Source organism: Pteropus medius, unplaced genomic scaffold (assembly GCF_902729225.1).
Source record: "Pteropus medius unplaced genomic scaffold, Ma_sr-lr_union100, whole genome shotgun sequence".
NCBI lineage: Eukaryota > Metazoa > Chordata > Mammalia > Chiroptera > Pteropodidae > Pteropus > Pteropus medius.
Window position 1 is genome coordinate 16,314,034 of NW_024342471.1, and position 27,101 is coordinate 16,341,134.

Here is a 27,101-nt window from a genome sequence, read left to right on the forward strand (position 1 = left end):
ATTGAGGACCTATTTTCTGGCTGAGCTCTATTTAAGAAACTAGAATTCTACTAAGAATTTACCTAGATTCAGCTGCAAAAGTAGGCCAAGATTTATGTACAAGGATATTGATGTCCAACAAAGGGTGACTCGCTAAATTGGTTATTGTCATCGAGTTCTAGTAGAAGAATGTATGTGACGACATAAAAGATCTCCAAGATATATGATCCATTTTTATATTTTAAAAATATAATTTTTTAAAATTGTCATGGTTCCAAGACATCCCCTGCCTACTAGACGGAGACAAACTGCCTGTCTTGGAGCCAAGGACTGGCCCCCAAAGAAGGAGGTCCAAGGTGGGGACATCCGAGTGACTACAATAAACTAGCCACTCACCCCAGTTCCAACCCTAACCCACATTCTCTGATAAAAACTCCCAAGGCTTGACAGTGACATCTATGGCAAGTCACCCTAGGTTCAGCTTCTCCTCTTGCCACACCCAACCAGCACCCATTTTCAGTGTTTTCCAAAAGAATGGATTGTTATCCTTCCTAAATAAACCCACAGTCCTGCTCAGACTCTTAGCTCTCTTCCCTCATCTTAGCCTCCAAACAACACAGGCAAGAGGATGAGCAACAGCCTTTATTGGGGACAGGAAGCACCACACACCCACTGCCCAACCCCGTTTCCGATGCCCAGGGCAGCAGCAGGAACGGAAGAAGAGCAGAGGGCAATGTGAGCCTTTGGGAGTCATAAGCCCCAGGAATGATCCTCTCCTGGCTGTCAAGACAAGCCACTTGGAGTCACCAAAGCAGCTCAGGACAAATCAGGACAGCTAGGGCTCCGGGGTCTCTGCAAGAAAAAAAACCTTAAGTCACCACTTTGCCCTCCTGGTTCCAGCTCCCCAACACGTTTCTCTTCCACCCTCAAGGAGCGTGGCATACGCTGCTCCTGGAGGCTTTAAGCATCTCTGCTTCCTAGACAACCCCGACCCAACAGGCATCGAAGAGTCTCATCATGCAGATGTCAACTGCATATCTCATTATAGGACAGCTTGTCTGTTCCTTTACCCATTCTCACCCCACCCCCACCACAGCTCCCCAAACATGCCACCTCCATTCCACCCTCTGTGCCTTTGCTAACAGTCACCAGACCGCCAGTCCAGCATATTCCCTGGGCTGCCTTCCCTTTGTCACATCCTGCCTTGCCTTTAGGACCCAGATCACCTCCAGCTTCTAGCAGAAAGACCTTCCCAATGAGCCATATCCTCTCTGAAAGCCTATAAGCCCAGGCTGTCTATGCAAGGGTTCAGTGATATATGATCTGTGACATGTGATCTTTCTCTCCGATTAGACACCACAGGGTAAAACCTTTGTCTTGACCGTCTGCAGGCCCCTGCCCAGCACCTAAGCCAGTGCTTTGCACGCAGCAGTTAAGGCCAGTGTTGGTGACGTGGGACTGTACTCACCTAGTTAAGAATCAGACCCGATGGTCCAGTTGGGGCTCGTGGCCAGGCGGGGTGGCAGAACTGGCGGGACGCAGAAGCGGCCGCAGCCCGACTTGCAGCACTTTTTCCCGGCTTGACAGTTCTCGTCCACCACGCAGCCGACGATGCACAGGCCCAGCAGAATCTTTGGACAGTTGCCACTGCGCCCTGCACGACAGCAGGCATAGCGGAAGAGACAGGATGGTCAGCTCCACCAACTCCACGTTCCCATCTGGAACTTGGACATGGGGGCTCCAGGCAGATCCATCCCTGATCTAACTAGATCTGAACCACAGATCTGGCTGGGAGAGCTCGAAGCTGGAGCATCTGAGAACCGACAGGGCCCCAGGAGGGGTGCAGAAGGGACAAGGCTCCCAGACCGCCACCGTCTCCTCTGTGCTTGGGCCTCCCAGTGTCACTTCCTCGGGGAGCCTTCTCTAGACAAGGTGTGGGGCCTCGCACGGCACTCCTCTGTCGGACTTTATTAAAATTCCTTATTTAATTTTGTCGACCTTCCTTGAAAGGCTATATGCTAGGTAAGGACCAGAATCTGTCCCCAGAGCCTTGACCATTGCCAGGGAACCTAAATGTTATCTAAAGACGACATGTGGGCCAGTGGTTCTGAAATGTAGCTCCACAGGGCCTGGCACAAAGGGGCACTCAAAAATATATATTTGTTTAAGAAATATATTGAAAAAAATAATAATAATCAGATCAGGAATGCACAGACATTGCTTCCAACTAAGATTTCCTTTCAGAGACAGGGAAGCTTTGCGTTAAGAATTAGGGCAGAAAATCATGATCCTGGGCAAAGCCGACATTTTATAGATGAAGAAACTGGCTCAAAAAGACGGGTTTGCTCACCCCAGGTCACACTGCACATCAGCAGCAAAACCACGACCAAAGCCACATGGCCTGTCTTCCAGCCTAGGGGTTCTTCCCACTACCCCACACTGCCTTTCCCTAGTTCTTGAATGCCAAAGAAGGCCCCTTGACCCTGGGAGGAGGGGTTGCTTTGGGTTGGGGGACAGGAAGGATGAGAACTCTGACTCCTCCCAGGAAAGGAAAGACCAGAAGGCTTGCTCCCAAACTGACTCCGGAACCCAGGGACCACCCAAGGATTTCTCCTCTGAAAGAAAAAGCAGACATACCTCCAGTATCGACTCTACGGCAGGCGTGGCCACAGCCGGTGCTGCAGCATTTATGCCCCTGGGGACAGGCTGCATCCCCATCACACAGCTCCTTACATGGAAGGGGGTCGGCAGGACATTCACCGCCAGACTCTGCCACAGAATCAGAGCACCAGGGTCTAGAAACTGGGCTCAAGCCCAATGTTTCCAGCTATTTTTATTGCGACGCGAATATAAAATACATTTTTCATTGTGTTCCACATGTATGTTAATACAGGTGTGTGTTTAAAATGTATGTATTTATGCGCATACATGAATATGCACTGCTGGTACTTTATATTCTCTCTATTTTTTAATGCTGGCCACACACTACTAAATTCATTTGAAGACCTGCAAGTTGAAAAACACTGCTGTGGTCTAACCCACTGTGGCAAAGATACTAATGGCCAACCCTATATTCATTCTCCCTCCTTTCTTACTGTGATGGACACCTACACTGGTGGCCCCCAATGAACCCCACCTCCTGGGACTCATGCCCTTGCGTAGCCCCCTCCCACACATTGTCTCTGGCCTTTACCATGTGACTTGCTTTGACCAACAGGACATCAGCTGGTGTGACTGATACAAGCAGAGCCTTGGTAAGCACTTGCATTTGGGGGCTTGTCCTCTAAGAACATCCCCCCCTGCCCCCCCCAACCCCGGCCCCGGGAAACCAGCCACCGTGCTGTGTAGCACATTGGGCTAGATTGTAGGATGACAAGATGCCCCGGGAGAGAACCTGGACAAAGACAGGCATCTGCACATCCCAGCCACAGTCCAGCTCCCCGCCAAGCTCCCAGCTGCAAGCAGCTGCATGAGTGACCTCAGATGCACCAGGTGGGCATAAGAACCGCCCACTAAGCCCCACCAACCCACACAACTGTCAGAAGAAATAAACTGTCATTATTTCAAGCCACTAAGTTTGGGGGTGGTTTCTATGCAGCAATAGATAACTGAAACCCTGGTTAACAGAACCCTGGATTTGTTCTGAGAGGCAATGAGCACAGCCAGCTACAATGATTTGCTTCCCCACATTCCCTCGTAACTAGGGAGTGAGTACAAACTAAGACATAAACTGGGAAAACTTCTGCGCTCCTGACACAGGGAACACAGCTTGCAAACGGCCTCTCTTCTTTCCATGCAAAGACAGACAACATGGCGAGGGAGAGCAGCCTCCCTTCAACCAAGAGGCAACTAGTATGAGGACAAAGTCAAGGACTGCAAAAGGCTGTAAAGAGAGAAACGGCCCTGTCCTTGTTCGCATCACGAAGCTGCCACCCCAGCCCCGGCGCCTACTTCTAGACTTGTTATGTGAAAAAAAAGAACGCTTTTGGTTAATTTCCTGCTGTGAACAGCCACGCACTCCTGGTGTGCCCCTTCCCCGCCCCTGCGAAGACAGGGAAACACAGAGAGGAGAAGGGGCTCGCTCGTCCAGGACTCCAGAGTGAGCCAGCGGCGAAGCAGGACAAACCCAGCCTCTTGACTGGCAGTGAAGTGCTCTTTCTGCTACGCCATCCTGAAAACACACAGACGACGGGCCAGGGCGCGGGGCCAGGCCCCCGGGCAAGGTCCCTGGGAGCAGGCACACCTAATGGAGCCACATCCAAACCAAACCAATTTGCCGTGACTCATTCATCACAGTGTTTATTTCAAGATTTTTAAATGGATATAAAAGTGACAGGCAGTTAAAGGCTTTGTAGAAAAACCAAAGCAGGACTGGCCTGGTGCCCAGGCGTAGGGACAAGTAAGCGGGGCTGCGTACGGCCGGCTCCAGAAAGTCCGCCATGGTGGAAGAAGCAAGTGTTGGCCTCCGAAGGCAATGAGCACAGCTAAACAATCAAGGTATAATAACCCTGCCGCCTCAGATTTTCCCGAACAGCCCCCATCTTTCAAATATTCTATGTCATGGTCAGATCACATCAAAACTGCACGTCCTGATTTTTTATTCGAAAAATATGGTCACTGTAACCATCATATGTACCTCCCCACAGCTCCCCACCTGCCTGACAAACACTAAAATCCATTTAACAAAGAACAAAGCCTTTTAGCCATGGCCGAGAAGGCTAAGCGTAATAATTCTCTCTGGTAGAAAAAACCCGGCAACACAAACTTCTCACGGACTTATACCACGTGCCCTAGTTAGAAAGCACACTTCCGAGATTCCATCATTTGCTGAGTTTGGCCCTGAAGTGACCAGGGCCAGCAGCACTCTGCTACTGGAAGAGAGGAGAGGTCTGGTCTCTACGCCTGGTCTCGGGGACATGGACAGCTGCCAGCAGAGAAGTGAAATTCCAAAACTTCTTAAGCCAAGAAGGGTCCTCTGAGCTATCGAATGTACTCCTCTTCTCTTGCAGACAGACAGACAGACAGACAGACAGACAGACAGACATCCAGGAAGGGAGAGGGATTGGCCTGAGGTCAATGGTGGCAGAAGTGGGTCCCACATCCCCAGCTCTGGGGGTGCCCTTTAAACCACATCACTGTGATCCCCTACGCTCTGCAAGGATCACCCCAAAACAAATTAACGAGTGCTGGGACTCGCCCAGCTCGGTTCTGCCGAGAGAGAAGACCCGACGGTCGGTGGTCTTTTAGGAAAACGTACAAACACACCAGTGTATCGGGAGCCCCGGGCCCATCTCGGGTTCGCTGATTCGCTAGTGTTCAGAGGACTCGGCATCTAGTTGTACTCGCGGCTCTGATTTATTACAGCAAAGCCACAGGAGGCAAACTCATCACAGGGAAAAGGTGCGTGAGGCAAAGTCCAGAGGAAAGCAGCCACCAGATCCCAAGGGTCCTCTCCCATGAGTCACACGGGACGCATGACAACACGTGAGAAGTGCCGTCTACCGGGGAAGTGCGTTGGACTTGAGGTGTTCATTTGGGGCTGGTCACATGGGCACCCTCTGCCTGGTGCCCACCCGTCTTGTCAGTTAGCGTGGTGGGAACACTCTCAAAATCCAAATTCCCAGCAGTGAGGTTTCGGGAAAAGGTCATCCAAACACACAGGGAGCCCACGGCATCAGTCCATTGAAAGGGCATAATGCACATGTTGTGATAAGCAAAACAGAGGGTCACCAGGGACTGGGTGGCCAAGTCATGTGGTAGGAGGGAGGCCATGAGGCGGCCAATGGAGACAACTCTTCGGCCGTCATCTGAATCTTCGCTTCAAAACTTCCTCGTTGCCACGTGTCCACTTCTCAGTAAGGAGCACCCCCACCCACCCCACCCACCACCCAGCTGCTCAGGCCAGACACCTCGGCGCCATTCTTGACAGTTCCTCTCCCTCAGACTCACATCCACCTACTTATTCACCAATTCCTACCAACTGGACCTTCTCAAGTGCTTCACGTCTGTCGCTTTTCTACGTCTGTGCTGTCACCACCCTGGTCTCAGCCATGGTCGCCTCTCATCCAGCCTTCTGCAAGGGCCCCTTCACTCACCTGCTGTCTTCTCCACTTGTCCCATCCGTTCTTCGCACACCAGCAGAGTGGTATTTTTAAAATGAAAACGGGACCTGGCCTCTCCTGCTGTCATAAGCCCCTCCCAAAGCCTCCCACTGCACCTACGACAAAGCCCCAGACAGCGCCCTGGAGACCCCCCAAAGTCTGGACTCTGCCCCAACTGGAACCACCTCCTCCTCCTTTTTCCTTTAACCGACTGACCCTTCACTTCCCGAAAAGCAGCGGGCTCTTCCCCACCTCACAGCCTTTGCCTCCGCAGCTCCCTCTCCACGGCACCCCGCCCGATGGCCAGCTCCTTCTCCTTCTCAAGTTCAAATGACACTCTCTTCTTCACCTTCATAGCACTCACCACAACGTGGTTATTGTTGTTTGTCGATGATTATTTTTTGTCTTTCACACCATGAGAACAAGGACCATGGCTGCCTTGCTCACCATGAGATGCCCTTGTGCTAGGTGGGGGAGACACTCGCTATGTAACGAATAAGTGAATGAACAGACAGGTCACACTTCAGACAGGTGGGGAGGGCGCCTGAACAGAGAGGTGCTGGGTGTGACTATATGAGCTATTGAACACCGTTTGGCAGCTTTCGTATAGGCTTTTTAGATGTATTTCTTCTAAACTGCATGATATAGACAGAATGTTTGTGTCCCCGCTCAAAAATTTTTTATATATTAAAACCTAATCCCCAGCATGAGGGTGTGGAAGTGGAGCATTTGGAAGTGGAGCCTTTGGAAGTGATTAGGTCATGAATATTATACCCTTATTGCCCTTCTATAGTGCGAGGCCACAATAAAAGAGATGGCCATCACCAGACCTGAATCTGCTGGCACCTTGACCCTGCACTTCCCAGCTTCCAGAAATGTGAGAAATAAATTTCTGCTGTTTATATGCCACCCAGTCTATGGTATGCTGTTACAGCAGCCCAAACAGACTAAGACACTGTATTTTCACTCTATGAGGTTAATGTTCATATCTCCATTTTACAGATGAAAAAAATGAGTTTGGGAGGGATGAAAGACCTGCCCAAGGCCGCCAGGAAGCAAGCAGAAGAGCCAGGTAGCAGACCCATGCTCAGACCAGAACTGCCTCATGGGAACAGGTCCTAGCATCTGCCCTGTACCCCTCAGGCCACTTGACTGTCCCTCCACCCTACCAAACAGAGCAGCAGAGGCCATGGTAAACCCTTGACCACGTCAGAACTTAGGGAAGGCAGGAGTTGTCCACAGCCCAGGAAGGAGAGCTTCCTGTGGGGCTGCGTGGAGCAACCAGTGCCATTAGTTGAGTGCCCAGCCCTCCTCTGGGACCGGAACTGTAACTACGAACAGCAGCCAACACTGCCACCCACCAGACTAGGAACCCCAGTCAGCCAGCAGACAACAGGAGATGTGCAGAGATCACTTGTCTGGCTCCAAGGACAGAGGAAGCCCCATCTGGGCTGGCCGGGGCCCAGAGCAGCTCACAAAGGTGCCTTGCCAGGGTGCCAGCCTCATCCTCAGCCCCCGCAATTCAGCCATCAGCTTCAAACACTGGGCAGATTGTACCAGGCCCTACGAGCTGGCAGTGGGTGACCTGCCTGAGACAGATTCCCAGGCTCTGGTTCCAGAACTGGGAGTCAAGAGTCCTGGCAAGGAGTACAACCCTCTATTCTCTCTCACGGGCAGGCTGCCCAAGAGAGCCGCCTAAGCCAGGCACAGACAACCCACTGGACACAGGATGGGGCCTGCTACCTGGGGAGGTCTGGCTGGAAGGAAAGAGGCAGTCACATATTGTGGAGTTTCTGGGTCTCAGAGAAGAAGTGATCAGGGGAGGTGAAAATGATCTTGATTCTCGATGGTTAGAGACTGTACTCCTGGCAAAGGCCACCTGAGGAGGTGAGAGGAAGGGAGCTAATGTATGATGAGGGCCAAACACTTTACATACTTTGAATCATTACAACCACCTCTGAGATTTATTCTTTCTGTTTGACAGTGAAAGGAACTGAGGCTCAGAGAAGCAGAAGAGTCTTGACCAAGAACCCCCTGGCCAGCAGCTGATGAGCCTCAGGCTTGAACCCAAATCTACTGTAACAGAATGTTCCTTGCTACGTGTACTCAAATGAGAGAATGGTTCCAGTTCTTCTAGAAAGTAATAATGGAAGACATAATGGAAGACCCCATTTGAGACAGTAAAGAAGATCATTAAATAACCTAGGCATTAACTTATCAAGAAATACTTTAAAATTAAAAAACACCCTGAAATACACCAAACACACTTGGACAATGGGAAGACATAAAGATTCAACATTATAAAAATGTCAGTTCTCCCTAAGTTAATGTCTATATCTAGCACCTCTCGGGAATGAGGTAGGAGGCAAGGAATAGACCATAGAGTTCTGTCACTTCTACCTCCATATTCTCTCAACTGTGTCACCTTTCTCCATTCCCACCGCCACCTCCCCAGACTCTATCCTCACCTGGAATCAATCTCTCCCTCCCTGTCTCTATTCTAACCACTAGCTTTCTTTCAGTTTCTAGGGGAAAGCCAGACTGGAAATCCAATCTCCTTGTCCAAAGAGGGTAAAGAAAGCCAGGCGGATCTACCCTGGCTGTCCAGAGACTCTATGCATCCACTCCCATCCTACAGAGATGACTGTCTCCACAAATGAGGCCCCTCACTCTGGGAGAAGGAAGGGGATGACTTCTCTAGTCACTTTCTGTTACTGTTCACCAGGCATCCCAAATGATAGCTCACCATGTTCTCCTGCAGTCACCCAGGATGTCAGGAACCCAAGGGCAAGAAGTGCCTTCAGGAGGAAGAGGCAGCTCAACATGATGATGCTGAGAGTTGAGATGAGCGCTCAGCTCGGTGCACTTTGGCCAGGGTATAGTATCAACGGAGGGAAGGCGACTAGGAGACTGGCCTAAACCCAGCCCCAAAGTCTTCTCTTTCGCAATAATCCCCAAGGATGGCTTCTCCTAACAGGAAGAAAATTTATTGGTTGCTGGTATATGGAAAAATTCCTGGCACTACCAAAGGGCACATGTGATGGTGGCAATCAAACTCTGTAATGCAATATACACAACACCCTTGGACAATGACGAGGAACCTAGGAAAACAGAGGGATGGCCACTGAACAAAGGATCAAAGAGAGCCCTAAAAGGCTTTGGAAGGACACAGCTACAGTGAAATGACAGAAGAAGGGACAAGAGGTATGACTTAAAAATAACCAAAGCTAACAAAACACACTGTGGTTCATCCTGTTCATCTTGTTCATCCTGTTCAACCTAGAAAACAGAGAACGGAACAGATTACTTAGAAACGATCAAAAAGCTACAGAAAAGCCATATTTGAGTTTGTTCAGAACTAATACAAATGCACCAAAACCCCACATTTTGGTCCCTCTAGCCCACACAGGCTGTTCTTGGATTGTATGAAGGCCGGTTCGCAGAACCCAAAAGAACAGTTGCTATGACTCAAGTAGTCTAAACCATATATACTCCTATTTGTCTGTTCTTGCTCTACTTTTTTTATTTCTCTGCTTATAACTTTTGTCAGCCATGATACCTAATAGTGTCCAATGAGGTTAAAGGGTGAAGAACATTTAAGGCTCAAGGTAAAAACTTCCTTAATAACACCAAAGAGTTTGGTATCAGGAAGTTGCCTTATTATTTTAAGGCCGATATTGGAGCATGGAGATGATTAATATTTGTCGACCTAATATGTGCTTTGTATACATTATTTATTTTAATCCTCACAATAATCTTACAGAAGTAAGAAAAGTGGTTCAGAGGGGCTGAGAAAAATTGCCCAAGGTCATAAAGCTTGCAGGTGGTAGTTGCTGGGATTTAATAATAGTAATGACATATAGCATTGTTTCAGGGTTTATCTGTGCCACAGTTCTATGTGCTTTATGTGAATTAACTCAATCCTCACTGCAATTCTATGAGTTAGGTACTATTATCCCCATTCTACAGATGGGGAAACTGAGGCACAGAAAGACCCGTGGGTCGCATGCTATTAAGTGGTCGAACAAAGGTAGGCAGTCCAATTCCACAGTTCTTTAATCACCATATCATACTGAATTTGAACACAGATCTTTTTAACTGCAAAGCACATGCACTTTCTACTACCCTATATTGTGACTTAGGGGGAAAGTAACTTTCTCTACCACCCATAAATCGATCCAATTCTATTCAGGGGCGTCTTACCTCTAAGGCGGAGCTAAAGGGAGCTCCGGGTAACGCCACAGCTGTTAAACCCCTGCATCCCCGGCCCATCCCAGAATCACGTCTGGGGAGAGAAGCCCAGCTCCCTGGGGCTGGGGGAATCCACGGTCCAAGTCCCAACCTTCATTCTGATGCCTTCAGGTACAAGAGGCAGCCCTGGGGTCGAGGTCTGGAGAGACCCAGTGGGTGTTAGGGCCAGACCTCCTGTTATCGGGTTCCCGGGTCCCCGCATTAGGCCCACTCCAATTCCGAGAGCTGAGTACCCGGCATATTAAAATCTTTAGCAGTTTTCAAAGACCGAACTGCAGGCGCCGCTGTACGAAACGCTCCCCTCTCAGCACCCCAACCCCAGGCGCTGCAAACCTGCTCCCCTCCCTCTGCCCCGCAGTTCTCCAGCCGGAGAACAATCCTTGACTGAACCCCCCTGGTCCACGTCCACACCTGAGACGCCGCCCCTCCCCGAAGGAAGCTCAACCAGCCCCTCGCACAAAGCCTTTAAGTGTCCCGGACCCCAGAGAGACGCGGCGGTTTGGTTCCCATGGTGACTGCGCAGCTCGTCGTGTCGTGCTTCCGGGCTGGCGGCCGGCGCGCTCCAGTGACGTCAAGTGGCCACTTTCCGGCCGGTGGCAGAGTCGGGCTGAAGTTGTAAGGGTCGGGGGCGCCATGGGGGCTACTGGCGACGCCGAGCAGCCGCGGGGACCCGGCGGGGCAGAGCGGGGCGGCCCCGAGCTGGGAGACGCGGGCGCAGCGGGGCAGCTTGTTCTCACGGTGAGGGCGCCCCCAGGGAGGCCGGGCCGGGCCTGGGCTCGGGCCGGCGGGGCCTCGGGCTCCCGGGACCTTGGCCCGCGGGCGAGAGAACGCGGCGGCTGGTGCTGCTGAGGGGGTTGGCGTTTTCACAGTCCGACGACCTGGATTCAAATTCTGGTGCCGCCTTCCTAGCTAGGTGACTTGGGCCGGTCCTGTCAAGCCCCTGAGCTCCAGTTCCTATTCTGTAAAACGGAGATGATTAGTACCTGCCTCATAAGGTTGTTGTGGGGATGGGATGTAAATGCGGGTAAAGCGCCCAGACATCGTCTGCCACAGAGTAGGCACTCGGTAAACACTGGTTCCCTTCCTCCAGCCGTTCCTGGAAAAGGTGAGGTCAGGACTTTTGAGGCTGGGAACTTTCCTTGAGTTTCCCTTCCCTGGCAGAGCCTTCCAACCACTGCTGTACCCCAGACCCCAAGGTGAGAGAGATGGTGAAAGCACCCGAGAAGCAGGGCTGTCTAAGTTTAACTTCATACCCACCCTCCGCCTCCACCTGAGTGTCACGGACCTCGGTGACATCTGCTCCCTTGGTCCCCACAGAACCCTTGGAACATAATGATAAAGCACCGGCAGGTGCAGCGAAGGGGCCGCCGCTCGCAGATGACAACAAGGTAAGGCTGACCTGGGCCTTAGCTCCCAGGCATTGGTTTGGAAGGCGGCTTGGGGGTCCCCATTGCACGAGGCTGAGAAGCGATCCTTAGCCCGTAGAAAGAGCAGCGGACTAGGAAAGAGGAGACTCAGAGTCTATAACTATGTGCCCTTGAGCAAGTCACTTTCCCCTCTGAACTCATGTACAAAATGAGGGATTAAACAACACCTAACATTCCTTGGCTCCATGTTTGAGGGTTCTAAAGAGGCAGAGTAGCATGGAGGTTAAGAAAAATGTGACTAATAGTATCCACAGGGTACTATTACCTTTCGGTAATAATGAATAATAAATAACTTATTATCAAATAATAATAAATAATAAAAGGAAAGAGAGAGCGCCAATTAAATGGATCTTCACTAAAACTATTAAAGTGTACAGAATTTTCTGTATGTGTTACACTTCATAAAACACTTTTAAAATAATACCCATTTCATAGAGTTATGAGAATGAAATAAAGCCATGCTTTTATGTGGTTTGCACAGAACCTCGGCACATAGCTAGTATTCTAGAAAAGCTATATATTATTGTCATTAAAGGATCCATTGTCAATAATTGGCTGGGCAGACTAGAAAGGATCTATTTGGGCCATGCCCCCTGACTATCTTTCTCCTGAATGCAGTTTCACAGATCCTTCCATCTCCATGGACCTCCTCCGAGCTGTCCTTCAGCCTAGCATCAATGAGGAGATCCAGACTGTCTTCAACAAGTACATGAAGGTGAGAGGGACACAAAGATAAACCATTAACAGGGAGAAAGACTCATCGGCAGTCCTTCGCTGCATCACAATCTTCCTGGCTTGCTGTAGTACACACAGATATCTAAAGCTTTCCAATTCTGAACCGCCACAAACTTTTTTCCCTCTTAGTGAGTAATTCGAATACCTCTTTTGCCAGGCTATCGTGAGGGTAAAATGATTTAAGTGTAATGTGCTCAGAACCGTGCTTGGAACATAACAACTGTTTTTATTACTTGTTTAATAATATCACCATTGTTATTATTTAAAATTTGTGTCTAGAACTGTACATAAACATCTACATGGTTCTACCTGAATGCCCCATGGATACTTTAAACCCAGAATATTCTGAACAGAACTCTTTGTTTTTATTCCTAAACCTCCTCCTCTTCTGTTTATTCATTCATTCGAGAAGTGTTTACTGGCAGGCACTATTCTAGGCACGGGGGATATAGCAGTGAACAAAGAGTCACTCTGACTGCTGCACAGAGAATAGACTGTAGGAGAACCAGTTAGGAGGCTTGAGATGATACTGGCTTGGCTGTTACCAGTGAAGATGTTGGGATAAAGTCAGATTCTGTATGTATTTTAAAGGTAGCAACAGGATTTGCCAATAATTCAGATGCACAAGGTGAAAGAAATAGAGAATGACTCCCACGTTATTTGCCCTAGACAACTATTAAGATAGAGGTTGCTATTGACTTGACATGAGGAAGAGGGGAACAGGCAGGGGAAATCAGGAGCTCAGTTTTGGACACGTTAAGTTTGAATGGGACCATCATTTACTTAGAAACCAAAAACCAGGGACGCTGCCTCCTTCATCTTCTCTATCCAGTTGTGGCGTCACGTATGCTCCACTGCATGATCTGTCGAGTACGCCCTTCCTCCTCACCTCTGCTTTGGTTCAGACCTTCATTATTTCTCACCCAGGCTCCTACTATACTCCCTAACTGCCTCTATTCTCTCCCTCTTTCAACCCACCCTCCAGGCAGCTGCCAGTGATCCCTAACATGTAAGTCCAATGGTGTCATTCCCCTGTTTAATATCTGTCAATGTCTTCCCATTGTCTTCTGGGTAAAATCCAGATTCCTTAACATGGCATATATGACCCACTGTGATCAGACCCCATCCCAGGTCTGTTGAATGGTTGCACCATAGTTTGATTAACTGGTCCCTAGGACATTTAGGTTGTTGCCAGTTTTTCTCTGTTACAGACAGTGCTACATTGAACACTTCGAATATATTTCTTTGGTTCACTTGTGAGAGCCCTTCTGGGAGATAAACTCCTAGAGAGGGAATTGGTAGGTAAGAGGGATAACATACCTTTCCCTTGAGATAATTTCCCTCCAGAGAGGTTATACCATTTTGCATTTCTACCAGTAGTGTTTGAGAACGCCTTTTATTCATCACTGGATTTCATTCCCAGGTCCATATGATAGCTTCCATATACCTATGAGGTATATTCATTGCACTGACTACCTCACAGGTTGGTGTAAAATATCTAAATTATTTTAACTAGCTTTCATTTAGCCAATAATTAGTATTGATGACCGGTATTAATTTAGTTTTTGTTTTAAAGTCAAACTCACTTGCTCATACTATTTAATATTAGGCCTGAAGAATTTTCTTCCTAAACTCGTAGGATCTCTAAGTCAGCGCTTTCACACTCTTCTCCTTGGTTCAGTGTTAACAACGAAGGCATTTGACCTGAGAAATATAAAATGACAGTACATTCCCGTGGTTATCTCCCACAGGAGGAGCATTGGTTATAGGTTCCAGAATTCTTCCATATGCCAGAGAGAACTGACACTTAGTTCTAGAGCCACAGCTTGGACTCTTATTCTGAGTATGTTCTCAATGCCTTGGTTTGGGGCTTCACATCACCTTGTCCTTCAGTGTTCTCAGGCTCAAGGTCTCCCTTTTATAGCCAGTGGAGGAAAATTCTGCCTTCCTTTCCTCAGCCAATTGGAGCCGCTGAAATCCTGGGGCCCTGGCCAGGTCTCACTCCTCCCATGCCATAGATGTTTCGGCTCAGGCAAAGTCAGATCAATCAAGACTTTCTGTTTCTGAATTTTCTCAGGCTGACCCTGGCCTATTCACCCAGGCAATGGCATTCTTTTTTTCTTCTACAGAAGTAATACATGTACACTATAAAAATTGAGAGAATATAGATTTTAAAAAGCAATCATCCATGATATTGCCGCCATTACTTTAATATATATTCTTACAGTTCTTTTGTCTCTCTGTGTTTGCTTTTTGCTATTTTACATAAATAGGCTCATACAATGCCAAACTATTTTATAACTTACTTCCTTCACTTGGCAGTATACCATGAATACCTTTTATGTCAAAAATATATTCTCCTATACATCCTTACTGTGATTTTTAACATTTGCATATTACTTCATGGCATGGTTATACCATAAGTTATACCTGGACATTTACGTTATTCTTTGATTTTGCACTGTTTACACATTAGTGCTGTAATGACCATCCTTTGGTCACCTCCATGATTATCCTCCTCAAATGAGGATAGAGTGGGGAAACAGAGACTGGAATATGAATCTATATCTGTGTGATCTCAAAACCATGCTCATAATCAGTTTTCCCTTCTGTACAAGGGTATGAGAAAAGCTTCTCTTTCATACTCAGTTTCCTTCAAGTTGATGCAAATTAGCAGGACTTCTGACCTTTCCTCTATCGTACTTCCCCCTAGTTCTTCCAGAAGGCAGCACTGAATGTGCGAGACAACGTTGGGGAAGAAGTGGATGCAGAGCAGCTGATCCAGGAGGCCTGTCGGAGCTGCCTGGAGCAGGTGAGACCGAAGGGGACAGAGGATACAGGCACAGGGTTTAGCCCTCAGGGCTCTGCTAAGACATGTGATCTGATCATTAGTGGTAATACTGAGCTAACAAACTACTTACATCCAGATAGAGCTTAGCAGTGTTGCTGACGGAAAAGAAGGGAAATAGTTACTATATGCCAGGTACTGTGATAGATGATTTCACATGCATTTGCTCATTGACATCTCAGAAGAAACCTTGTGCAGAAGACATATTTTAATTCTTAGTTTACAGATGAAAGCAAGAGTTAGAATAGCTAAGGTCCATCTCATCTCTGCAGGTGCTTGTGACTTGATCCTTCTAGTAGTCACAGCCCCTTTTGGTATCACAGGGACTCACCATTTCTGCCTCCCTGCCTCTCAGGGTGTGGTCAGGAGGCATGACATCAGTTCTATAAATGGCTGTGTTCCCAAGATAGTAGTGAACCTGTTTGCATGTATTAGCTGCTGTTATTAATAGGAAGTGTCAGCATCACCCAGATTCTGTGCTTGACTGCAAAGCCAGTAGCTGTCAGAGATGGAAATTTCTTCATAATCAGAACCACAAGGGCTGCTTTGAGTTCAGTCCTATAAGGGTAATTATGACAAGATGAGAGAGTAACATCTTCTGGAAGGCTGGTTGGTCAGCTACTCAGGCATAGCCTCGGAAAGAGCAAGATGAGGGTCTGGACCTCAGCTTTGAAAGGGCAGAACTCCGTGCTGTCAGTGAAAACTTACTCAGCTTCTTGGTGTCATTTGTCGGAGTGGATCATGTCATGTTTCTTAGACTGCTTCTCTCTTGGCTCCAGTCTTGGTGGTCACTCCCCCTTAGCATCCTGGGCCAGCTCATCTTCTCCACCTCTAACTACCTGACCTCTGAGCCAGACCCATCTTCTTAAAGATGAATCAAATTATCTCACTCTCCTCTTCATTAAAACTTCTCAGTGATTTCCCTTCGCAGGAAGAATGAAACTTCGATGCCTTACCATGACCCACAGAGCCCTACACGAACTGGCTCCTGCCTCTTCTTTAACTTCATCCCATCCCACCTTCCCCTACTGACTATATTCTAACCATGCTGGGCTCCTTTCTCCTCCAGCACCAAGTCAGGGCCTTTGCACTTGCTATTCTCACTGCCTGGCATGCTCGACCCTTAACTCTGCATAGCTGGCTCCTCCTTTTCTTCAGGTTTAGCTTGCATATCACCTCATCAGAGAGGCCTTCCCTGGCCACTTCATCTAAAGTAGTCTTCATCTCACTCCCTTCCCCTCTTCCAATTACTCTCTATCACCTCCCTTGTTTATTTCATTATTCGTTTTGATCTGAAATTATTAATAGTTCATTTTTTAATTTTCTACCTCCCTCCTACCCCACCTCTGCTAAAATCTTCAGTTTTATAAGAGTTAAGGTGTGATCTTATTCACTGCTGTATTCTTAGCACTTGAATATGACTCTTACTATTGTACACTAAGTGTTTGTTGAATGACTGACTGACCGACTGATCGACCAACCAACCGACCGACGGACTGACTGAGTGAACAAACGAACAAACAAATGGCAAACGAACAAGCCGAGTTACTGCTCTCATAGAACTTACATCCTAGTTAGGCAGACAGGTGTGAATTAGCAAACACGTGAACGATTACACATTGAGACTCATGCACTCTTCACTGAACAGGGATAACTTTTGGAGAAGATCATGAGTTTAATTTTGGCTTAGCATATTTGGGACATCCATTCATGGACATGCGACAGACTGTTATAAATCTGGAGCTCAAAGGGGAGGCTACAACTGAAGATAAAAAGCTACAGAGTCATCAGTTTATAGATGTTGATTGAAGCCGTGAGCATAGATGAGAGCAGATAGAATAGCTAATGAAAGAGGATAGAATGAAAAGAACCAGACTAAGGAGGATGAGCCAGCAAAGAAAGCTAAGAAAGAGCGGCCAGCGAAATAGGAAAACCAGGGAAATGCGGCCGCAGGAGCCAGTAGAAAAGTGTTTCCAGACCAGAAGGAAGCAGTGCCGCCCCGAGACGTCACACGATCCCAAGTCTTCACAGGCCTGCAAGGCCCCTGCCGTCCTCACCACACTCCTTGAGTACCACTCTCTCCTTGCCCATTACTTGCCAGACTGTATTTTTCTTCAAATGAGCCACGTCTCTTCCCACTTTAGAGCTTTTGCGCTTCCTGCTGCTGACACGCTTCTCAGCTTTTCTAATAGTGGTTCCTTCTCCACATCTCAGCTCAGAGGCTACCTTTTCAGCGAGGCCTTCTCTGATTACCTGCTTCAAATAGCCCTCCTCCCCGGAGATTTACTGTCACATCTGCCTGTAGTGTTTTTCTTCAGAGCATTTCTGATGATCCAAAATCACCTAGTTTATGTTTATTTATTTGCTTATTATCCAAATCGCCTACAGAATATAGGCTGCACAGGAGCCAGGACCTTACTTCTGCAATTTCCTGCTGCATCCCCAGCACTTAAATACTAGGCATCCAATATTTATGAAATGAAAAGAACAGCTTTCTAAGGACTGTGTAGTATACCAACGGATTTAGTTAGAAAAATGTATAGTTTATATTTACATGGAAAAAAGCGAGGAAGAATTTACAATGAAATGGTAACTGTATTCTGTGGATATTGAGATTTCAGATTTGATTTTTTTTTTTTTTTTGCTTATTTACATTTTCTAATTTTTCAACAATGGTCTTTAATTACTCAAGTTTTTTTTTAAATGCATATACATAACTACTTATGTACATATCTTAGAGTGTCTCCGTGCTGACTGTGAAACAGTTTTAACCCAGTTTGAAGTTGTGTCTATAAAAATGGAGGCAGAGAGCCTTACCCTCCAGAATGGTGACTGTTAACACTTGATCTTTTTCCTTCAGGCTAAACTACTATTTTCAGATGGAGAAAAAGTTATACCCAGATTGACCCATGAGCTTCCGGGGATAAAGGTCAGAGTGCTGTGTCCTGTGGTATTGGTCGGGGAGACCAATCAGACTGGGGAGCAGTTGAACTCTGGGCCCCAGGAGGTTCCACGTACCACCCATTTGTGGGACCAGGTCCAAATACCATTATACCAGGAAGGTTTCTGGGCCCAGTCTCAGAAGGAGCAAGAGGGTGTAGTCCAGGGACTCTGCCTTCTGCAACCCCAGGGGACCTGCAGCACCCAGGCATTGGTCTTCCAGTGACTCCCTTTCCTTTTATCTACAGCGTGGCCGACAGGTAGAGGAGGAATGTGCCCATCGAGGAAGCCCCATTCCCAAAAAGGTACCATTTCCACGTTTTCTGACTAGGAAAAGGCCTCACGGCTCCGGAAGAAGGTGGCGGGCTTTTTCAGTGCATCCTTCGGCCTTTCTAGCATGAGACACAGGAACCCCGGAAACATTCACTCTCCCTGCTCACTCTCAAGCATCATTTGGTCTTGTTGGAAAACCATCTCCACCAGTGACCCTGACCTGCCAATGGGGTGGGGTGGGCTTCCACAAGGTCAAGCCTCTGACAGCTATTCTTTATGGCAGAGGAAGGGACGGCCTCCTGGACACATCCTGGCAAATGACCGGGCAGCCACCGGCATGGTGTGAGTAGGGACCAACAGAGCCAAAGGGAGGAGTGGGGCGGAAGTGGGCCTGGAGGAAGAGACCAGAGTTCTGTGCCTAGAGAAATCAGATCCATCTGAAGTCACCACGGAGAAGAGTTACCCAGGCTTAAGGGGTAGGGAGAGAAGCCAGCGAGGAGGAGGTTTTATCCTATTTGTGCGCCAGAGCAGTTAAGCCCAGCTTGATTAAACACCAGACATTTTTTCATTGTTGGTATATGTTGAATGTTAATAGGCCATAACTGGTCTAAACACCTTACATACTTTGCTTTTTCATCCTTCGGCCAGCCTCTAATGAAAATATTATTAATTTTGCAGATAAGGAAACAGACTCAGAGAATTATTTGCCCAGCTAATAAGGGGCAAAACTCTATCTACTACGTTGCTTCCAGGATGGTCATTTTCAAAGATTTTTGAAGCAACAGAATTTTTTTTTTTTTCTAAGCAATACTTTATATGGAAGCCCAATATATGAAGCAGATAAAGCCATGCTGGTCTGGTTAAGAGAAATGTGGATAGCTTGAAGCCACTAGTTTAGGAGATGGAGTAATAGTGGTCTCATACCTTAGATTTGTGTCCTACCTAAGCAAGTTCATTCCTTACTAACACAAGATCAATAGGGCAGTTGCTGTTGTTGATCCTTTTGACAGATGAGAACTGTAACTCAGAGAGATCCTTGGATTTGCCCGCATGGCTAGGTAATATCAGAGCTAGTTCTAAAATGGCTTCTAGTCCAGTGCTTTTCTCCCCTTGCCCCTCCTCTAATGAGCGACCAGAGAGAAGTACGCCCAAGGCTAGAATGAGAGTGCATGAGGAACTCCCGCCACTACCAGCAGGCTTTCTGCCAGTCCTAGGCCTGACCTTGAAGAATTCACCTTTCTCCTTTCTTTTTAATCAGATGGAAACCAAAATCCTGTGAACCAATTCGCCGAGAAGGCCCCAAGGTACGATTATGTGAGCATGGCAGTGACGCTCTGTCACAGGGAGACTCACCCAAGGCTCTGGGGCCCATCATGAGGGAAAGAGGCTAGGGGTGGTGAATGGTGTGTGCGCACCATCCCAGAGCCATCTTGCCCCTTCCCCTATTCTCCCCCTCCCCCGCGCCCCCACGCTGGTCTCCCAGAAGGATCCCAAGTAGTGATTGGAGTTTGGGGCAAAACGAAGAGAGGGCTTGAGTATCTGCTGAAGCCTTTTCTCTGTAAAAGCTAGTGGTCACTAATACTTACATAGTACTTAATATGAGACGGGCACTACCCTAAATCTTTATGTGGATTATCTTGTTTAATCTTTGTGGCAACTTTATGAATAGACTCTGTTACTCTTCTAAAGTTGAGGAGCTTCCTTTCCTGCCAACTCCCTTGTGAGCAGAAATTATTTCATCTAGTTATTTTATACACTTAATACACTTAATACTAAGGCTTAGAGACTTGCTCAGAGTCTCATACCCGGTAAGTGGTAAAGAACTAAGTCTCAAACACAAGGTTCGTTGACACCAGAAGAATTGTTTGCAAGCTCTTTTAGCAATAGAATAGTCTCTTCAATTAAAATCATAAGGAAGCCCAGTAAGGTAAGTAAAGCTCCACTGTCTTGGTTGAGGCTGCGTCCAGTCAAAACGGGCCACCTCTTGTCCTACTGGCCCTCTGTTTTTGCACCGCAGCTTTCTTCTAAAACTGCTCCTTTAACGCAGATGGTCCCGCATTCTCCTGGATCTTACCGTTCCTCTCCAAACAGCCTTTCTCTCTCTTGTGAGTTCTTTGTCAGCAGTGACCAGTATAAATAGGTATTCCCTAGAATTCTCTCCTTGGCCCACTTCTCCACCTGGTTTCTCTCTGAGTGATCTAAATCATTTACTCTTACGGTTTCAGGGGACCAGGGACCGGTGTGTGCTAAAGTTGCCACACCTCTTTGGTCGTCCCACTCCTCTCTGTCTAGTTTAAAAACTAGAAAGTTTTTACCGTCTTCTAGACCTCCCGGCCCAGAATTTCTATAGCATTTCGAACTCAGCATACCCAAAACGAAAATCAGAATCTTTCCTCAAAGACTTTCTTATTGCATTTTCTACTTTTGTCATCCCTTTGCCTCTCCTTTCCTTCTTCTCTCTGCATTCAGTCAAGTTCTGGGTGCTTCTACTTCCTAAATAGGTCACAGTTGCTGTTCCCTCCTCTCATCCTTACTGCTATCCTAGCTCAGGCCCTCATCTTCTTTCAAAACTACTCTGTTACCACAACCTCTGAACTGCCCTCCCTGCCCACAGTCTGCCACTTCAGATCCGTTAGCCACGTTGCGGAAGAAAGCTGTTTTTAAAGCAAGGCTCTCCCTGTTCAGAGGCCCTCAGTGACTCCCATCCCCCGTAGAATAAACAAAATGCAAACCGCTGAACAAAGTGGACTTGGCCTCCCGCCCCTCTCGGCTTCTCTCTCCAGCCTCATTAATTACCACTCCCTAATTTGCATTGTCTCTTAGCAACGCAGAATTGCTTGTAGTCTCTCCAGCATGCTAAGCCAGCTTTCACCTGCCTTTGTTCATGCTGCTGCCCTTCTTCCTCCCCTCCACCCTGTCCAACTTGTGCTGACCCTTTCAGAATCAGCTTGGAAATTACCTCTTCCAGGAAGCCTTCCGGTTACCCTCCCCTTTGACTCCCCTCCGACCTTGCACTTGCACTCACGCATATCGTTGCCCATCTGATGGTGGTATAATTATCTGTACATGCATCCATGGCCCCCTGGAGAACAGAGACTATCTTATTCATCTCTTTATTCCCAGTGTCTAGCATAGGGCCTACCGTATTGTAAGTACTCAGTTTCTTGAATCAGCTGTGTGTTGAATAATGGACAGAGCGGTGGTGGTAGAGGGCAGGGGGAGGAGTGTTTCCATCCTGCCCACCCGGTAAACCTCACCCTCACCAGCCTCTCTTTTTTTTGCATAGTGGGACCCAGCTCGGCTGAATGAATCTACCACCTTTGTGTTGGGATCTCGAGCCAACAAGTAGGTCAAAGAGCTTCAGCACCGAGGGAGGGGGAAATTCAGGAGTCCACCACTAGGACTGCAACAGCTGGAATCCTTACCACTCCTCTGTTACTTTGCAGGGCACTGGGGATGGGGGGCACCAGAGGGAGAATCTACATCAAGCACCCGCACCTTTTTAAGGTAGGTGAGTGCTAGGAGTTAGGCATGCCAGTTGCAGCGGAGTAGGCGGCATGGGAACTCTAGATGACACTGGAAGCTTGGGACAAACACTGATCTGGGAGTCAGTACATCCTGGGTTCTAATTGCCCCTCTGCCCTTGAGCTTAACCTTTTGTAATTTACTCAACACCTGTGTCCCAATAATAATAACTATTTACCTTGAATGTTTATTGTGTACCAAATACGATTTAGGTGCTACACTTATATTATCTCATGGAACTATCCTTTAAGATGGATAATGTTATTTTTATTTTACAAACTTAAAAGAAAACAGAGGTTGAGAAAGGCTAAGCAACTTCCTCAGAGTTACCAGCTGGTAAGTAGTGAGTCGGGATTCAAGTCCAGGTCTGTCCTCAGCAAAACGTGACCTCTTAACCACTCCTTTATTCATTTGTCTATAAAACGAAGAGACTGGAGCAAGCAGTAGTTTTAACCCTTTTCAAAGAAGGGACTCTTCTCCTGAGAGCAACTGTGCTTTAGTCTCCACTCTTTGAGAAAATGATGAGCAGGGGCATGAATTCATTCATCCTCTTGAATGAATTTGTATTTTACCAGTCACAAAAGCACTCAGACATATTAGCAAAAAAAGTAGTACGTGTGTGTGCGAGACATGATATTTTGCACCTATTCGCAAAACTTGGAGCACCTTACCAGAACTACATAGCCCCTCCGAGATCCCAGAATCATGGGCTCTGTCTGCTACACTCTGTGCAAGTTCAAGTTCTTCAAAGGATAGACCTGCTTCCTCTACTTTTTCTTGTATTTGGGGATTCACAACACCTACACGAATTGCATACTTGCTACTTCTTCATTTTCCTCTCTTAGTGTCTTCACTCCAGCTGTTCCCTTTACCCGGATGACCTTCCTTCCCCACCCTCATCTCTGCCTAAGTTCCACGTTCTCCAAGAGCCTTGCTTGCATCATCCCCCAAGTGAATATGCTCTTGGACCTACTTCTATTCCTGCAGCACAGTAGTTACGAGTATGGTTTCAGACCTGGTTCCATTACTTACTAGCCACATGACCTTGGGCAAGTGGCCCTGCATTTCTGATCCTGTTTTATCATCTATAAAATAGGAATTTATACAGACCAACCACCATTCGTGATAAACTCCCAACCTACAGCCTCATTACCAGTGGATACTATCTCTCATTGTAATCTTTCCAGGGAAAATGCTCTGTTGTTTTACTTTTGATTCTCTAGTAGTGACAATAAGCATCTTTTCACTCATTTAGAATCTATGTCTATTTCTTCTGTAAACAGCCTATTATATCTTTTGCCCATTTTTCTGTTCTTGTTAAGGCATTATTCAAATTTTTCTTTAACTCTTTAACTTTTTTAAGGTATAAAAATAACATATAAACCCATTCTTGTAAAAAGATTCAAACAATACACAGAAGCTAATAGAGAACAAAACACAAAGTTCCCTGTCACCCTTGATTCTGACTCTTCTCCCCTGTAGGCCACCATCACCAACATGGTGGCACCCATCAGTCCCCCTTTGTCCTTTAGTGATATTTAATGTTATTGAATTTATACTATACATATTATTCTCTGATTTTATTGTTTCACCCCAAAATTCATTCATTCATTGAACAAATATTTATTGAGTGCTGAGCATTCTCAAAGTACTAGAGATAACAGCAGTAAATAAAACAGATACATAAAACTCCTTGCCCTCATGGAGCTTACATTTTATGCAGGGTAAACTATGGTCTGTGGGCCAGATCCAACATTTTTACATTTTTAAAAGGTGATTTTTAAAAAAATGAATAGTATGTGACAGATGTATGTGACTGGCAAAGCCTAAATTATTTATACTGGCCCTTTACAGAAAAAGTAGAAACTTAATAACATATAACATATAAATCTAGTGGACAATATCTTAGCGATTTGTCCATGTTATTAAGGTAAGTGCCTATCATTTTATTTTTAACAGCTGTATAGAATTCACAGAAGAGATATTCCATAATTTATTTCATTACTCCCCTATTCAAGTATATTTACGTTTTTTCCAGCAGTTTTGCTATCATAAACAATGCTGCACCAGACATCCTTGTGGGGTGATGCACCAGACACGTGTGGGTGATTCTGAAGGGTAAATCCCTGGAAATAGGATTATTGGGACAGAAAGTACACACTTTTAAATTTTTGAATTTTTGACTGATATTTATATTACATGGGAAGTGAAATATTTAAACTCAAAAGTAGTAACCATACAAATTTCCCACCTCGGTCTCTATTTCAAATTTTCTGTCTATGTGATAAAAACCTATCTTTATTGAGTACTTATTATGTGTCGGATACTATATTTAGCACTTTTTTATGCACTATTTCATTTATTCTTAACAACTCTATAAGTATAAATACTCTGTTTTACATATGAAGAAACTGGTTCTCAAGAATGTGATTGCCCAGTTTTACTCCATCTAATAAGTGGCAGAAACCAGACTTTAAACCTTTGTTGTCTAATTTTAAAACCAGATTCTTAACTGTGATTCTATCCTTCCTTCCCCAGACTGTGAAGTGTCCTGATTTTTGTTTTAGGAAATATTGTCACCATAATAGTCACATGTGTTGTAAGCTACCTCAGATCATTTTTTCAAAGAAGCACTAAAATAATAGTCATCGGTCTGAACAGTTGCCAGAGATACTGTGTTTTGACAAAGGAAGGGGGTGGAGATTAGATGTGAACTAAATCTCTGGGAATGGCGTCCCCTGCCTTGGCCTCCTGGGCTCAGATGTGTTTGCTCTGAAGAGGATGGTGAGCCCTCTACATCTACCAGGCTAGGACAAGGTCTTGGTAAGAACTGCTCAAAGGCCAAGAGCATGCTCTGGGACCAAATGAGAAAAACCCCTTGTACCAGGCTGATGTCTCCCCTGTGACTTCATCCCTCACAGTATGCAGCTGACCCCCAGGACAAGCACTGGCTGGCTGAGCAGCATCACATGCGGGCAACAGGGGGGAAGATGGTAAGCACTGTTCCCATGTGCCACTGCTAAAGACCCACCCAGCCCAAGGCCCAGGGTTCTGGCTATTGGTGGCAGCCTACCTCCAAATCTGAGAGGCTCTCAAAGCCTGATGAATGTGGGAAGGGAGACTCATAAAGGTAGAGAGGACCCATTCCTTCATGCTGAACAGCGGGCTATAATCCCTAGATTCCCTTCGCTGTGTTAAGTCTCCTACACAGCACCCCCTCGCCACCTCCCACATCATCCCTCACACTGAGGTTGTATTAGCTGTGCATATGAATGGCAGATACAGGACACACAATAATACTTTTCCTCATGTGCCCATTGGCAGATTTCACTCATCAATCACAACACTGCCACCAGGAAGTTTTAAAATTGTTTCTCAACACAGTACTCCAGGCAGCACCCCTTGTCAATAGGGATGAAACTTGTTTCTGTACCTGGCAGCCCCTTCCAGAATCACCTTGAGTTCTGAGCTCATATCAAGCAACAACCTTAGGAAAATAATCACTGCATAAGTTCTAAAACTATCATGGAGGGTTTTGTTCATCACATGCAGTGTCCCCCCACCTGAGGACTCACTTAGTTCCACTGCTGGGACTGCTCCTATTAGAATCTAAAGGCCTTGCAAACCAGTATGCCATCTCATGTCTGGCATTGAAAGCTATCTTTTTTTACTATATTTATACCTATACCTATTTCAAAAAAGATTTCAAGGAGCTTACCAGTGGTACATAAAATGTAACATAACATGAATAAGAAGTAGGGGGAAGGAAAGGATCTAAATGAAGCCATGAGCAAGACTAGTTTTCAAAAAGTTTTTAACTGCTGACCTGGGAGACCAGTGCACTTCTAGGTTTTCACAAATTCAGCTCTAGGCCCTTTTCAAGGACACCAGTTCTGTTACATAGCTCACGGTGCCCTTAAGATGAAGACAGTCAAATTGCTCAAGGGATATACACCTATTCCTGACCCTGAGACTAGAAAGAAATGTCTCCCACAGAAGACTTTCTCATGCGATGAACAACATCCCCTGTATAGTAAGCTCACAAGAGGACTCTCTCCCACTGCAGACCTTGGCATTGTGCCAAAGCAGGCCCCAGGACAATACAGCCCAGTTACTAGACAGCAGTGCAGTTTCTCAAGTTTTCCCTTCTGCCACAAAGTTCAAAACGAAATTATCTTAGTTCCTAGAGTTAACATATAGGCTTCCTGCTGATTTCCTGTTTCCACGTATATTTTGCTAGCACTCTTGTCATTTTGTTATTAGCCACCTCAGGGTCCTTTTTTAAAAGAGAAAGAGATTATAAATTAGTCACCAGTCCCCACTTCCCCACCCATAAAGTTTCTATTCGAATGAACGATTGTCTCAAGGAAGTGTTCTCCAGTCTCTCCCTACTTACTCTCACATTAAGCGGATGTTTAACAAAGTGTTATTGAGTTAAACTGAAATGAATCAGAGGTGACGATCACTCTCCTTTGCTCCTGCCCCAGGCCTACCTCCTCATTGAGGAGGACATCCGGGACCTCGCTGCTAGCGATGACTACAGGTAAAACCAGTAGGTCTGTCCTCTACCCTCCCCCAGGCCTTATAGTAGCCCCCAGGATGAGCTCTCGCTTCAACTTTTCTCCTTGATGTCTGTTCCAGAGGATGCCTGGACCTGAAGTTAGAGGAGCTGAAATCCTTTGTCTTGCCCTCCTGGATGGTTGAGAAGATGCGAAAGTACATGGAGACACAACGGACAGAGAATGAGCATCGTGCTGAAGCGCCTTCACAGACCTGAAGCCAGGTCTCGTGGCTACACTTGGCAGCCCTCCTCCAAGGCCCTCTTACCCAGAAGGCTGAGACCACGGCTAGGACTGCTCCTAGATGGATCTCAGCAGCATTAAGCTGTGCCTGGGCTAGTTTGTAGTGACTTACTGCAGAGCACCCCCAGACTGGCATGTGGTTCTATATTTGTAAAGTTATTGGGATAAGAAGCAATTAAACAGTTTGTAATAAACACAGATGGTGAGCCTGCTGTGTGTT

General features: G+C 46.6%; 2 protein-coding genes across 2 annotated transcripts; one reads left to right on the forward strand and one right to left on the reverse strand.

Annotated features, from left to right (window-relative positions):
- Positions 1-606: 606 nt before the first annotated feature.
- WFDC3 (WAP four-disulfide core domain 3) lies at positions 607-10,870 on the reverse strand. The gene is made up of 8 exons (XM_039863727.1): positions 10,743-10,870; positions 10,284-10,470; positions 8,827-9,359; positions 8,030-8,213; positions 7,824-7,837; positions 2,617-2,748; positions 1,448-1,633; positions 607-831 (listed from the first exon to the last, which is right to left on the reverse strand). Exons 3-7 carry the CDS (start codon positions 8,903-8,905, stop codon positions 1,452-1,454), a joined length of 591 nt encoding a protein of 196 aa, XP_039719661.1. The 5' UTR covers positions 8,906-9,359; positions 10,284-10,470; positions 10,743-10,870; the 3' UTR covers positions 607-831; positions 1,448-1,451.
- A 22-nt stretch (positions 10,871-10,892) lies between these two features.
- DNTTIP1 (deoxynucleotidyltransferase terminal interacting protein 1) lies at positions 10,893-27,081 on the forward strand. The gene is made up of 13 exons (XM_039864442.1): positions 10,893-11,069; positions 11,649-11,719; positions 12,377-12,473; positions 15,207-15,305; positions 18,202-18,270; positions 18,530-18,586; positions 18,838-18,896; positions 19,813-19,858; positions 21,841-21,899; positions 22,001-22,061; positions 25,001-25,072; positions 26,567-26,622; positions 26,721-27,081. Exons 1-13 carry the CDS (start codon positions 10,965-10,967, stop codon positions 26,854-26,856), a joined length of 987 nt encoding a protein of 328 aa, XP_039720376.1. The 5' UTR covers positions 10,893-10,964; the 3' UTR covers positions 26,857-27,081.
- Positions 27,082-27,101: the final 20 nt, after the last annotated feature.

Coding starts and splice junctions, on each gene's coding strand:
- WFDC3 (XM_039863727.1), bottom strand. CDS start 8,905: ATGTTGAGCTGCCTCTTCCTCCTGAAGGCACTTCTTGCCCTTGGGTTC. Junction 8,214..8,826: donor GGTGACTGCAGGAGAACATG/GTGAGCTATCAT, acceptor ATTACTTTCTAG/AAGAACTGGAACCATTCTCT. Junction 1,634..2,616: donor CCGTAGAGTCGATACTGGAG/GTATGTCTGCTT, acceptor GCTGTCGTGCAG/GGCGCAGTGGCAACTGTCCA.
- DNTTIP1 (XM_039864442.1), top strand. CDS start 10,965: ATGGGGGCTACTGGCGACGCCGAGCAGCCGCGGGGACCCGGCGGGGCA. Junction 12,474..15,206: donor TCTTCAACAAGTACATGAAG/GTGAGAGGGACA, acceptor ACTTCCCCCTAG/TTCTTCCAGAAGGCAGCACT. Junction 19,859..21,840: donor TTCGCCGAGAAGGCCCCAAG/GTACGATTATGT, acceptor TTTTTTGCATAG/TGGGACCCAGCTCGGCTGAA.